Below are 14,583 nucleotides of genomic sequence, written 5' to 3'. Positions count from 1 at the left end.
AAAATTAAATTGTTGGATGGAAAGAAATGTTTGTTTTTCTTACCTCATGTCTATAGTTTTCATCATCTTTTGTGCTCTTGTTATTCACGTAGCATACATTTTTCCTTGAATGCACATGTGAACAATGAATACCGGTAAATTTCTATGTAATGGATAAATGGCAAGTAAAATACCAACAACAATACATAAGAAACAATGAATAAGTGAACATGTGCACAAAAATGTTCAAGAATTCCATCATTGTTGTGCTCTAGGTAGAGTTGCTTCTCTGGCTATCCATTGAAGAAACCATCATCTCTTGTGGTGTATGGGTAGGGAATGAAAGAGGTTTTTTTTTTTTTTTTTTTTTTTGTAAAAGCAAATGAAAGAGATGACATCTTAATTAAAAAAAAAAGTTATATTGCATTTTCAAAAAGTGTCAGATATTATAACATATATATATATATATATTCAGTAAGAATAAAAAATTTCTATACTTTATTACATTATTGAAAAAAAATACCATATTCAAAAATAACACCAAAATTCCTATTCAAACGATATTCCATTCCATTTTAACAATTACTAATTCTACCTAAAAAATTAAATTACTAAAATTACTAAAAGGGAACGATATGAATGATATCTTAATTAAAATCACAAAAACATAGATATTAGTTGAATTTTCACCCAAAATGTTAAAAAAAATACATAAAGAACCAACAAACAATAAAAAAACTAAAAGTATTTCAAATAAAAAGAAGGAGAAGAAAAAATTTGACACAAAGAAGAGTACATGCTTTCATATATCAGTATGATATGATACTATGATTTTAAAATGGATAAAAATCAAGAAGAAAAATCATACCAAAAAAAATCTTAGTCATTATTAAAATAAAATAAAAATCAAAACAAATAATAAATAAAACAAAGTAAGCGTCAACTGAGAACAGGGCTATTAGGGTAATCAAACCCAAGCTATCTCCATTAAGGCACCATTCGTTTGTGTTCATCGAGATTCCTAGTAAAAAAGAAGAAAAAAAATTAAACTTAATGGCATCTTAACCAAAACAAATAAATAAAACAAACTAAGCGTCAACTGAGAAGGGCAATAGACATTGACGACTTAGGTCATGATTGGTACAGCTTAACACTCAAACTGATGGGGACCATCCATATTTGAGTAATCAATATGAGTTGAAACTTTGAACCCATAATGGTTGACTTGACCATAGTAGTTGGTCCAAGTCCACTGCAACTTCCATTTCCTTTGCAAAGTTCAGACGAGCTACATAACATGGATATCAATCCATGCATTCATAGCAGTGAGAGCACAGCATAGAGCTAAACAGAATCAAAGATGGCTTCGTCCTTTGTTGTATCTATATTGGGAATAATTGTCCTATGGGCTTCTTTGATCATCATCATCATAAGCCCCATTACAAAAACAGTAGTGGCAGCAGCATCTGAATCCTCATCACCAGAAGCTAAGGCTTTACTCAACTGGAAAGCCAGTGGTGGGCACTTCCCAAATTCTTGGAATGCAAATGATACAAGCCCATGTAAGTGGAGTGGAATAGCTTGCAACGCAGCAGGAAGAGTGACAAGCATAAGCTTTTCTTCCTTCTATTCCTTCTATGCATCTGCAGAGCTCAACAAATTGAACTTCTCTTCGTTCCAATATCTAGTCCATCTTAATCTCAGTAATAATGGACTGTCAGGAACCATCCCTGACAGTATCGGTATGCTTCCCAAACTCACTCATCTTTACCTGTCTTGGAACTCTCTGTCAGGAACCATCCCTGACAGTATCGGTATGCTTCCCAAACTCACTCATCTTTACCTGTCTCTGAACTTTCTGTCCGGCAATTTGCCTTCTTCACTAGCTAATCTTACTAGATTACTTGAGCTTGATGTTTCCAATAACGAAATAACTGATGGAGATCCATTCACTAAATTAACTACTAGTCTCTCTCTCATTCGTCTTGATAACAATATGCTTCAAGGAGAAATCCCTCCTAGCATAGGTAAATTGAAGAACCTCAGCCGTCTCTCCCTCTCCAACAATCGGATCAATGGCTCAATACCTGAAGAGATAGGAAATCTCAGTAAACTCAATTGGTTGAACCTGGGAAGTAACATTCTTTCAGGTTCAATACCAGTACAGGTGGGGTTTTTGAAAAATCTCTATGAGTTGAACCTAGCAAATAACATCCTTTCAAGTTCAATACCAACAGAGATAGGGAATTTGAAAGATCTAGATGACCTTGACCTCAGCAACAACTTTCTTTCTGGTTCAATACCAGCTGAAATGGGGGATATCAAAGATCTAGAACAAGTAAACCTATGTAACAACATGCTAACTGGTTCAATACCTCCGTCAATGGGGAATCACAAGTATCTCCGCCTATTGGATCTCAGCCAGAACCTTCTTTCTGGTACAATCCCAAAGGAAATTGGAGATCTAGAACTTTTGGTGCAACTCAATCTCAGCCACAACAAGTTACATGGTCCAATACCTAAACAGATGAGGATGAGGTGTGATTCTTACATCGATTTGGATCTATCCTACAATCATCTGGAAAATCCATGTAAAAGAAGAAAGAAAAGGTTTACAGTTGGGATTTTGATCATCATCCCTCTTTTCAGTGTCATACTTGTTGCACTTGCAGTTCTTGCTGCCTATTTCCTCTTCAGGCAAAAGTTTATGAATTCCCCCATTGCCACGAGTACACAACTGATTGGAGATATATTTTCCATATGGGATTACAATGGCAAATTTTCATATAGCGACATCATGGCAGCGACAGAAGAATTTGACATCAAATATTGCATTGGCACTGGAGCTTATGGGAGGGTTTACATAGCAAATCTGCCTAATGGGGAAGTATTGGCTGTGAAAAAGCTTCATCTCCTAGAAGCTCAACAGAAAGCCTTTGATGAAAGCTTCACTAATGAGATAAATGTCTTAACAAGGATAAGACATCGGAACATTGTGAAGCTTCATGGATTTTGCTACCATTCAAGGTGCAAAATTTTAGTTTACGAATACATAAAGCGAGGAAGCTTAGTTAATGTTCTCAGAAATGATGCAGAAGCTGGGGAACTGGACTGGAGGAAACGTTTAAACATCATCAAAGGAGTTGCTCATGCTTTGTCTTACTTGCATCATGATTGTAGTCCTCCATTGATTCATCGGGACATATCAAGCAAAAATGTTTTATTGGACGCAGATCTTGAGCCTCATGTTGCCGACTTCGGGATAGCTAAATTTCTAAATCCTGATTCATCCAATCGCACTATACTTGTTGGTACATATGGATATATTGCTCCAGGTAAGTTATAATATATCATTTTCCTTTATGTATAACTTTAAAGTGCATTAACATTGATTTTGATTTTGAACTAGTATTCACTATATGTAAGTGTGGTCCCTAAATTCTATATGTAGAATCAAAATTTGTTGTTTTTCTTTCTTCTTTTGCAGAGCTTGCTTATACAATGGTTGTCACAGAAAAATGCGATGTTTATAGTTTTGGAGTCTTAGCACTGGAGACAATCATGGGAATACATCCTGGTGAACTCATCACTTCACTATCATCATCAAATGCAAAAGACATGGCACTGAAGGATATATTAGATCTGCGTCTCCAACCACCAACACAATTAATAGTACAAGATTTAACTTTTTTTATGAGGCTCGCAATTGCATGTTTGCATATCAATCCAAAATCTCGTCCGACTATGCAATGTATATGTCAAGAACTAGGAAATCTCACAAATCCTCATTGTGTCCTCCTTGCATAATTTCATTATGGCAGTCAGAAACTTAAAATAGTACTAAATCCATATATTTGATGAAAGTGAGTCTTATATTTCTTGTTATAGTATTTTCTTGTTTTATTTGAAGTTTTTGTAGTTTCAATCCTATATTATATTCTTCTTTCTGTATTCCTATGTTGAACTTTAGTTTAGTTATCCATTTTTGAAGAAAAAAGAGTGGACCTTGCTCCTAAATGAATTGTTTTGATAGGGATCAACAGGCAATGTTTGAACCCAACTGATCAAAAGTCTTCTTTCCCTTTCTTTTTGATATCTAGAATTGATTGGATTCACCTATAACTATAGAAATGGGAGCTGCTCGCTACTCACTCAGTTTCTGGGTCATAAATATTAGAAAGGAGAGACTGCAATTTGCAAGATTTAAAAAATATGGATAGTATACAGAGTAGTGTTTTAGTAACACATAGTCGAACAATTTTATCTTCAAATGGTAACCAGGTTTGTTATACCAGTCAACTGTAATAGTTGAAGTGACTTTGACAGAGAAATATCAGTCAATGACAAACAATGTAGAAGAAAAGATTTCTGAAATAATTTCAGTAACTGCAGTCGAGCACATCAACAAATAGGAGGAGAATTATTCATGGGCTGATAACATGTGTATAAATATCCTCAGGGATTTCCATCTTTTCAGGGAATCACAGGTGGTCATTTCACACAACACCGTGTCTGGGCACAAGAATCATGCACCACACAAATGGGTAGAGTTATTTTCCCCTTGATAACAATAGCTGGACAATTTTTAAGGATAATAAGATTCATGAATCCTAATATTCCAATTCTGGGGTAGAATTAAAGCCTAGAGTTTCCAAACTTACACATGAGTCTTAGGTCCACAATTCAAATTGCAAATATTGAAATTGGCTTACTTACATCCTTGCTGAACCCATTGTCAAAGATACAAGACAAGATGTCAAGTTCAATCTATTTATGGAAGGTAAGAAGCAAGAATCAGAGCTATCATTTAAAATTTGTTGGTTGTAATTTTTGTTTTCAGATTAATTTTTAACACCAAAACAGGGGGGGGAACCTAATCTATTGGCAATTCTTAGAAATTTCATCTAAACTGCTATTGGTTTTATACTCTTCTGTAGTAATTTTTACTATGACAGGATGAAATATCAGCATAATAAAATTAGAGATATTTAACCTAAATTTACTTAGATTCTAGATCTTAGACCTTTTGAAAGATATTAAGTTTGAATCCTCTTTCATTTGCTACTGTGAAATTGCCACATTGAGCTATTGATTCAGCTCTATTCAATTCTTCGTTGTTCCCTCATAATATGAATGAAATGTGAATGCATATCAGTAAATTCTTCTTTCTATCCTGTACAGTCAAGGAGCTCTGGTAAACCTGCTTGATTTTCCACAAACCATATTGAGTCAAATCATGTTACTAAATGAAGCAACCAGCAAGTTCAAGAACTTCCATGACAATATCTTTGGCTTGACTTGGTTTAGACAGTTGTGAAAGCAAACAATTAGACAACAAAACAGTAGGCTTCGTCCAGCTCCATCTTAAACCCACATACTGGAGCTGCGATTCCAGTCCAAGGGAGTTTACACTAATCCCCAACATTAAAATGTGTGTGCATGTGTCTGTGTTGTGTGTGTGATAGAGCCAAGGGAAACCACTGGAGGGGACATCACAGTATCACAACAGAGAACGAATAAGAAGGGGAAGAAAAAGGAAGAGACATCATAATTGATAAAGAGCAGGAAGAGACATAATAATTGATAAAAAGCATCAAGAACAGAGAAAGAACAAGAAAGATTAACGGTTTCAGAAACGTACTTGATTACTTCTGCGTTCTACACCGATAAAAACGAAGAACCAGAACTTAGAATTGCGTTTCCCCTTTTCAAAAGACGAACAAGATACCCTCATAGTGGCAATCTGCGACCCACCAGCATTAGCATGCTTGAAAAGCCTTTTATTTTTCTTACACTTAAACAGGTAAACCAAATTCGTGCTCAGATCATCAAATCATCTAAGCCCAACCTCTTGAATTCTTTGCTGAGATCACTGTCACAGACCAACGTCCCACACGATGCCCTTATCTTGTACAATCAAATGCTCTATGAACCAACCTCACACGACCATTTCACATACACCTACGCCCTCAAGGCTTGTTCACTACTGCACGCGGTTTCCAAGGGCCATGAGATCCACGGCCACATCATTAGCTCCGGCCATCACTCGGACATATTCATCCAAAACACCTTACTCAATCTGTACCTTGATTTCGACGACCTTATTGGTGCTTGCCGGGTATTCGACACTATCTCCAGACCAGACGTCGTGTCATGGACTTCGATGATATCAGGGCTAACAAAGAATGGGTTCGAAAAGGAAGCTCTAATTGTGCTCCCTTTGATGGATATAAAGCCTAACTAATTGCATGACCCTTGTTCGTCTTCTATCAGCTTGCGCTAGGTTGAGTTGAGAGCCCTTGACAAAGGAAAATCAATACATGCTTACTGTTTGAAGAACTTGGGTGGCGATAACATTATCGTGGACAACGCAATATTGGAGCTCTATGTTAAATGTGGGTCTCTAACATCTGCACAGAATGTGTTCGAAACAATGCATAATAGAGATGTGGTATCCTGGACTACACCGGTGTGTGGTTATGCGCAAAACTGGTTTTGCCAGAAGGCTGTTACTGTTTTCAGACAGATCGTACACGAAGGAGAAGTCGAGCCCAATGAAGCCACTATAGTGGCCGTCTTGTCTGCTTGTGCTTCACTTGGCTCTTTGAGTTTGGGTCAAGCCAACCATGGTGCCACTTTTGATGGTCAGGTGGGAAACGCTCTGGCAAACTTGTACGCCAAGTGTGGCGACATGGGAAGGCCCTGAGGGTATTCAATTGCTTGACAAGAAAAGACTAGGTGGCATGGAGCACTATCATTGGTGGAATGGCCATGCATGAATGGGAATGGCATGCAAGCACTGCATATTTTCTCGCTTATGCATCCTTTGTTGTATTAGTATTGGTTCTTTTCAGGGCTTCTTGATCATCACCATAAACCCTAGCTATTACAACAACAATGGTAGCAGCAACGTCATCTGATCATCATCACCAGAAAGCCAAGGCTTTACTCAACTGGAAAGCCAGTGGTAGTAACTTCCCAAATTCTTGGAATGCAAATGATACAAGCCCATGCAACTGGGATGGAATAGCTTGCAATGCAGCAGGAAGAGTGAATGAGACAAGCTTCTCTCTCTACTGTGTATCTGAAGATCGAGCTCAACAAATTGAATTTCTCTTCCTTCCAATATCTAGTGTATCTTGATCTCAAAAATAATGGACTGTCAGGAACCACCCCTGATGGTATCGGTATGCTTTCCAAACTCACTCATCTTAACCTGCGTTGGAACTATATATCTATCTGGGAATTTGCCTTCATATCCCTGACTAATATTACTAGCATACTTGAGTTCGATGTTTCTAATAACGAAATTACTGTAAAATTTATGGAGTTCTATTCACCTACTGGGCTAGTAATCTCTTTCCTTCGTCACAACTACAATTTGCTTCAAGGTGAAATCCCTCCTAGCATAGGTAAATTGAAGAACCTCAACCTACTCTTTCTGTCCAACAATCGGATCAATGGCTCAATACCTCAAGAGACAGGAAATCTCTTTTGAACTACATTGGTTGAGCCTGGAAAGCAACATGTTTTCAGGTTCAATACGATTACGGCTAAGCGATTTGAAAAATCTGTGTGTTTGACCTTAGCTGGAACTTTCTTTCTGGTTCAATACCTCTGTCAATGGGGAATCACAAGTATCACTATTGTATCTGAATGACAATGAGTTGAAAGGTTCAATCCTGACGAAGATTGGAGATCTGGAATATTTGGAGCAGCTCAATCTCAGCCACAAAAAACTCATGGTCCAATACCAACTCAGGGAATTTGAAGTCACTGAAAGAGTTGGATCTCAGCCAGAACTCTTTTTTTGGTTCATTCCCAATGGAAATTGGAGATCTAGAAAATTTGGTGCAGCTCAATCTCAGGCACAACAAGCTACATGGTCCAACACCTAAACAGATGAGGAGGAGATGTGTTTACATAGCAAATCTGCCTAATGGGGAAGTATTGGTTGTGAAAAAGCTTCATCTCCTAGAAGCTCTACAGAAAGCCTATAACAAAAGCTTTGTTAATGAGATAAATGTCTTAAAAAGGATACAACATCGAAACATTGTGAAATTTCATGGGTTTTGCTACCATTCAAGGTGCAAATTTTAGTGTATAAATACATAGAGAGAGGAAGCTTAGCTTATGTTCTTAGAGATCATGCAAAAGCTGTGGAATTCGATTAGAGGAAACATTTAAATATCACTAAAGGAGTTTGCTCATGCTTGGTCTTACTTGCATCAGGATTCCTCTATTGATTCAAAAATATTTTGTAGGAAAAAGATGATGATTGAATGACTTAAATGGGGATAAGGGTATTCATGTCATTTGTTAAGTCAAATTGAGAATAATAATATCATTTTACTGTTCATAGGGCATTTGAATAATTTGAAATGACTTAAATTTCATTATCAATTATAAGAAAATGACATTTTCAGTTTCGAGGTGAGAATGGGATCCAAGAAAATCTTGTTGGGGTCTACATCCTACGTACGGAAACACTTGGCTGTGTCAAGAAGAATTATGTGAACATTAGATGGTACTGCAGGTACTGGAATTTGCTGGTAGCGTTACTGGTCAGCATTGATGGCTTTACATGCAAGTTTGAAGATAAAATGATAAACATGCAAGTGGAGGGCTAGAACCAGACAAAACTTAACTCATAAGATTGTTTGTCTTATTTTTTTCATGGATCTATACTAAGCGTGTCAAGTCTGCAATTGACTTAAAAATTTTTTGGGTAATCAGCTCATGTGATGTCAATCTGCTTTTGGAGTCCGGATCAGCTCCTGTCGGGTAGCACAAAGTGCTCCTCGACGGCTTTACCACCATAAAAACAGAGGGCCCAGGGAAGGGTTTTTTTTTTTTTTTTATTTTTTAACAGGTGGGTCCCACCAAATTTGTGGTGGAAAAGCTGTCAGGGAGCTGTGCTCTCCGTCAGGGATGATGATCCGAATTCGAATCTTTTGGGTAATCAGCGGATTCACATCCTCTGTAATTCCTTTACCTACAATTCCCTGTAATTCCTCCTAAGATTGTGCCATGTGGCATTTAAGTAATCCAACGGTCACCCAACAAACTAGAGTTTAAATAAAATTTAAATTTATGGGTAGGTTTAAATAAAATTTAAATTTAGTTTGAATTGGTAATCGTTGGATTACTTAAATGCCACATGGCACAATTTTATGAGGGAATTACAAGATATTGTAGGTAAAGGAATTACAGAGGATGTGAATCCGTAATCAGCTCATGTGATATCTATCTGCTTTAGCATATTTGATGTCTTTTGAGAAAAGATAACTAAACTTATACGATCTATACCTGAAATTTGAAGTATCGGTATCAAATATTGTACCAGTCAGGTGATTTTAAAAGACATATGATATCGTATCAAGTATTATATTGTATTAATCAATATATTTTACTGTAATTTAATAAAGAAACACATCGATATATATTGTACAGTATCGTGGGATATTTTAAACCCTGCATGTACTATTAGTAGGCTAATGAAAAGAAAATATCAAAACGTAAGCTAATCCAAATTCATGGAAGCGATATCAATTCAAAATCTCATCCAAGCAATGTATATCTCAACAACTAGGAGATCTCACAAATTCTCATCGCATCCCCATTGAATAATTTCATTATGGAAGTTAGAAAATTGTAGTATTATTAAATCCGTATATTTGATGGAAGTGAGTCTTATATTTCTTATTATAGTGTTTTTGTGTTATAAGTTTTGATAATTTTAATTTTATATTATATATTTTTTTAGTTTCCTCATCTTTTTTGTTCACACTTCAATTACATTCATAGAGGGAGCTTCGTAGTCCGCAATGGTCGAATATGTTACCTCTCCATTGAGAAGTATAGATTTTACCACTCTACCAACCCTACATTGACAGAAATTAACAAATAATTATTTTTCAGGTAGGACCCAAAAGCATGCTATTGGGGTCCACATACTAGGTACGGAAAGATTTGGAATTGTGGGTTCTTATTAAAAAGTTAAATTTAACCGTCGTTATAGGTTGATTAATTAACGTTTGCTTAAGGGTATCTAGACACGAAGCTGACAAAATTAATTAGAAGATGGCTAAAGCCCGAATTATTGGCTGCGTTTGTTTGTAAAGGTGGGGTGGGAAAAAAAAAACATGTGGGTCCCATGTGTAGTGGGGGTGAGGGAGAAGAAAAGGAAAGGAAAGGGTTTTGTGGAAAAGTGATAGGGGTGGGTCCCACTTTTTATTTTTTCCAATTTTTCCACAAAGTCCCACCAAATATGTGGGGTTTTAAAATGGCATGGAGTGGGAAAGTTGGACTGCCACATCAGCAGACAAGTTTCCTTGATTCAAAGAAACTTGTCTCCCACTTTCCCAACCCAAGCAACCAAACAATATACCATTTTGGAATTTAAAGGAAAAGTAAAAAATTTACACGTTTTTCAAGAATTTTCCCACCCTATCTTTATTCCAGCAAACAAACACAGCCTTAGTGATTGACGGATTAAAAACAATAAAAAAAAAAGTAGTGCAGAATAAAAGAAGACTTGAGAAAAAGAAAAGTCGGTGGTGGGTTGTAGAAGATGCCGATGGTGAGAAGTTGATGGAAAGATAAGACTTGGGTAAAATAGGGTTTTAAAAGTTAAATGGTATTTAGATTAGGATAAGATAGGATTACTATAAGTGGGGGTAAAACTTTGGTCTTAAGTGGTAAAAATTATTATTAATCCACTTCCAAGAAAGTGCAATATTATTATTTTCTCAAATTTACTTATTTTGTTAATTTGAAATTGAAATGATCATTTCGCCCATAATAGGGTGTTATGGGTTACTGATTTACTTATTTGTTCTTTATCGAAAAAATTTAACCTAAAGAAATCTTGATGATTTGATTAAAGTTAGTAGCAAAAGGGTTTTTTTTTTTTTTTTTCTTCCTTTTCTTTTTATCACATCATTGCCAATCACAAAAATCGTTATGGGCCTAGGGGATGGGAAGAGAGGGAAGGATGGATGAGGATCTCTTTTTTTTTTTTTTTTTTGGTAGATGGATGAGGATCTCTTTAGTCTTGTTACCTATATAAAGGAAATTGTTACTATTATGCTAAAAGTATATTTACAAAAGAAATTAACATATGGGACTAGGGCAATATTTAAATTATATAAAAGAAAGAAAAAAAAATGGATAAAGAGAATCAATTTTTATCAAGGAGATGCATGAGAATAAACTCCTAAATGATACAAGTGAGACATCAGAAACAAAGTGTGGTGGATCCTCCTCCGAAGTCTTGGAAGCTTTATTTTAGAAGAATCATAAGTAAAAAAATCAGCAAGAGATTGAAAGATCTCTTTATGTACCTAAACCGAAACATGGAGAAAGACGAGGAGAGTTTGAAGATCTCCTAGATCACAGCTAACGTAGCCCAATTCATGGACCTAGGAGCGAAATTGAGTGTTTAGATGATGTCTATTGTGAATCATGGAGAAGATGAAGGGAAAGATGAGGAATGAGGGTAAAGTCTTTTAGAGGTAAATGGCATTCAAGTTAGGGCAAAATAAATTTCAGAGGAAATAGAGTGAAGTCATTTTAGGTATTTGAAAAATTAAATCATGACAGCATCCAAGATTAAAAGGGTATTTACCAAAAAGGAGGAGGATTAAAACCATAAGTACATAATTATTATTTCAAAATTTTAGAAAGTAACAAATGTAATTGCAAGCAACTTCAGGGGCACAATTGCATTCTTTTGTCTTTTCATATTTCTAGATGTTTTTTCTTTACTGTGATTGGCGCGATAATAGAAATCTCCTCTTACATGCATGGTTCAGGGCATTAGTATTGACAAATACTAAGATCACGTTGATATTGTAAAGATTGTACATTTTTGTACATTGACGTAGTATGAGAAATCTCCTCTTACATGCATGGTTCAAGCATTGACATTTACACATTGAGATCATGTTGATATTGTAAAGATTGTACATCTTAGTACGGACAAAGACGATAACGTCCAAATTTTTCTATTTTTTTATTTTTTTATTTTTAAATTACAATACATGTAATCATCGGAGCTGTAACCCCTTCACTAAAACATGTTGGTGATTATAAAGTCGTCGGAAGAACACTGTGATCTCCGTTAGGGGAGATGATTCACGCTCTATTTTTTCAAGGTTATCTTGAAATGAAACTGACAAAATTAATTTGGTGGCAATAGTTAAAGTGTGAATGCTTGAGTGATAATTAACTGTTAAAAAGAAAAAAATAAGTTGCTCAATAGGAGAACACGAAAGAAAAAGAAAACAAAAATAATCGGTTGTTGAAGATAATGTAAAGATGAGGTGCGAAAGTAGATGAGAATAGAAGTTTTTCTACCTTGGACTTTTAAATTTAAATAATTCATTTGCTAATATTTTTTCCTTATTTCTTTGAGTATTGTAAAGGGTGTTAGGTGAAGAAAATTAAGTCATCACATCATCACTACATAGAGAGTGGCTACATATACGGCTAGCAAGAAAATCTGCCCAAACATTATGGACCCTAGGAATATAATGAAAATAAACATGATTAAAGTTTGTAGTTTGTGAATCTCATGAACTAGATTAAAACCCATCCAATCCAAAGAGGATAGAAAACCCTGCAAAGCTAGCACTGCCACTAAACAATCAGAATTGACTTGCATACTTGAGATCCCTAAAGCCCAATTGCTTACTAGAAAGATTAGAATATCAAGGATATAACTATTGTTTAACTTAGTTGGACAAATAGCACTTACACCCCCCTCTTAGTTGGATAATATCACTTACCTCCCCTTTTACCTAGTAAATATATCAAACACCTCCCCTCTTAACTTTTTTGATTAAATTTAATTTTTACCGTTAAATATTTTTCTAAAACCCCAAATTATCTTTTGGCTAAATTTTTTTTTTTTAACTTTAAATTATGGTAATCACCTTAGTAATTAAAATATTACATTACCCTTAGTTAAAATATTGTTAAAAACCAATACACCATACTTAAAATCCAAATTATCGTTAATTATTAAAAGTCCAACATACCCTTTTTTTTTTTAAAATTACCAAACAATTAAAAAAACCCTAAATAGTAGAACGGGTTTAATTTTATCAACATATTTTTTTTTAATTGCATTTTTAATTTTATTTGATTGTAATATATATATATACATGTACGGAAGCGTTTGGTTATGTCAAGAATCATGTGGACATGAAATGGTAATGAGCGTATAGGAATCTGGCGGTAGTGGCTCTACTGGTCAGCATTGATGGCTTCATATGCGCCACCGGTTACCAACGCCCAAGTTCTCGTACTTCTGTGGGTTCCTTGTTGCTTACAAAGTTAAGGGAAAATGATACACACGAGGTAGACTAGAAACGAGACAAAAGAAACTCTAAACCCTCGAACTATTTCTGTGTGAATGCTTGAATGATGATTAACCATTAAAAAGAAAAAAGAAGTAATTTGCTTGTTCTTTTTTTGCTTTTTCTTTTTTTCACATAACACCTCCATTGGTTGTAGCATTTTTTTGGCACACATGCAGAACAACTCCAACTCTGGGTACAAGTTCTTCTGCGTCGAGCTTGACAGGTACGCCTATACGGCAGAGCCGGATGGCAGGTTCGAACCTTCTCCACACTTTCGTTGCTACCATTGCCACAACTGTAGGAGTTTTTTGTCCGCCCTTGAGGCCTTTGTCTGTTCCCCTATGTTGGTGCATGTCTGTCCCCCTTTATGGGTGTATGTAAGGAATTTGGATCATCATCCCTGACAGGGAGCACAGAGTGCTCCCCGGCAGCTTTTCCACCACAAATTTGGTGGGGCCCACCTGTAAAAAATAAAAAAATAAAAAACCCCTCCCATCACCCCACCCCTAGGCCCCCCTGTTCTTATGGTGGTAAAGCCGTCGGAGAGCACTTTGTGCTACCCCGACGGGGAGCTGATCCGGACTCGTATGTAAATCCCTCTATGTGGGTGTTGATGGTTTTCTGGTGTGTTTGTTCTACAGGTTTTGTGGACGTTATCCATTTTGGGCTTGACCCAACCCTTACCCTGGCTGACCCTGTCTATTGCATGTACGACAGTTTGGTCATTTGCCGCTCATTGGTTCGGTCCGAACCTTGTGTACTCATGCAGTTGTGTTTGTACTTTTTTTAGTTCTCTGAATGAAGTATTGTTTACCAAAAAAAAAAAAAAAAGTCATTGGCTGTTGAAAAACTTGTTGAAGAATCTGTAAATATACTTGAACGCTTGTTCTCACAATATTTCTTCAGAGCTGAAACGTATCAAATATACTTTCTTTAAGGTATTTAGACACCCCAATGTGTGCAATACAGGTTCTACGGTATCTTCACCACAATATAAGTCAGCCCAACCCTTTAAAGTTGCACTCCAAAAAAATTACTTAGTTGTAATCAAGTTATCTTCACTGCTTAACAGAATAACAACAGGGAGAGAAAGAGGAGTAAAATCCATACTTAGAATGAACTCGAAAATGGGTTTATATAGAGCCCCAAAGGTTGTGGGGTGAAAGGGTAAAGTCACATCTCTTTGTGAGGATACCTTTCAGCTCAACTTCCTTCAAGAAGGTACCTATCTAGCTGA

The 14,583-nt window shown here is 36.1% G+C and overlaps 1 protein-coding gene and 1 pseudogene across 1 annotated transcript; both read left to right on the top strand.

Annotated features, from left to right (window-relative positions):
• The first annotated feature begins 1,291 nt into the window (after positions 1-1,291).
• On the top strand, positions 1,292-3,911 carry LOC149001589 (uncharacterized). The gene is made up of 2 exons (XM_089136935.1): positions 1,292-3,314; positions 3,467-3,911. The coding sequence occupies exons 1-2, from the start codon at positions 1,340-1,342 to the stop codon at positions 3,784-3,786; spliced, it is 2,295 nt and encodes a 764-aa protein (XP_088993061.1). The 5' UTR covers positions 1,292-1,339; the 3' UTR covers positions 3,787-3,911.
• Positions 3,912-5,385: 1,474 nt separating this feature from the next.
• Positions 5,386-6,901, top strand: LOC149001588 (pentatricopeptide repeat-containing protein At4g38010-like; annotated as a pseudogene).
• The last annotated feature ends 7,682 nt before the right edge of the window (positions 6,902-14,583 follow it).

This window comes from Hakea prostrata, chromosome 10, assembly GCF_041222555.1.
Source record: "Hakea prostrata isolate BN-2017 chromosome 10, UWA_Hpros_2, whole genome shotgun sequence".
NCBI lineage: Eukaryota > Viridiplantae > Streptophyta > Magnoliopsida > Proteales > Proteaceae > Hakea > Hakea prostrata.
This window is presented reverse-complemented; position numbering and strand designations above follow the sequence as displayed.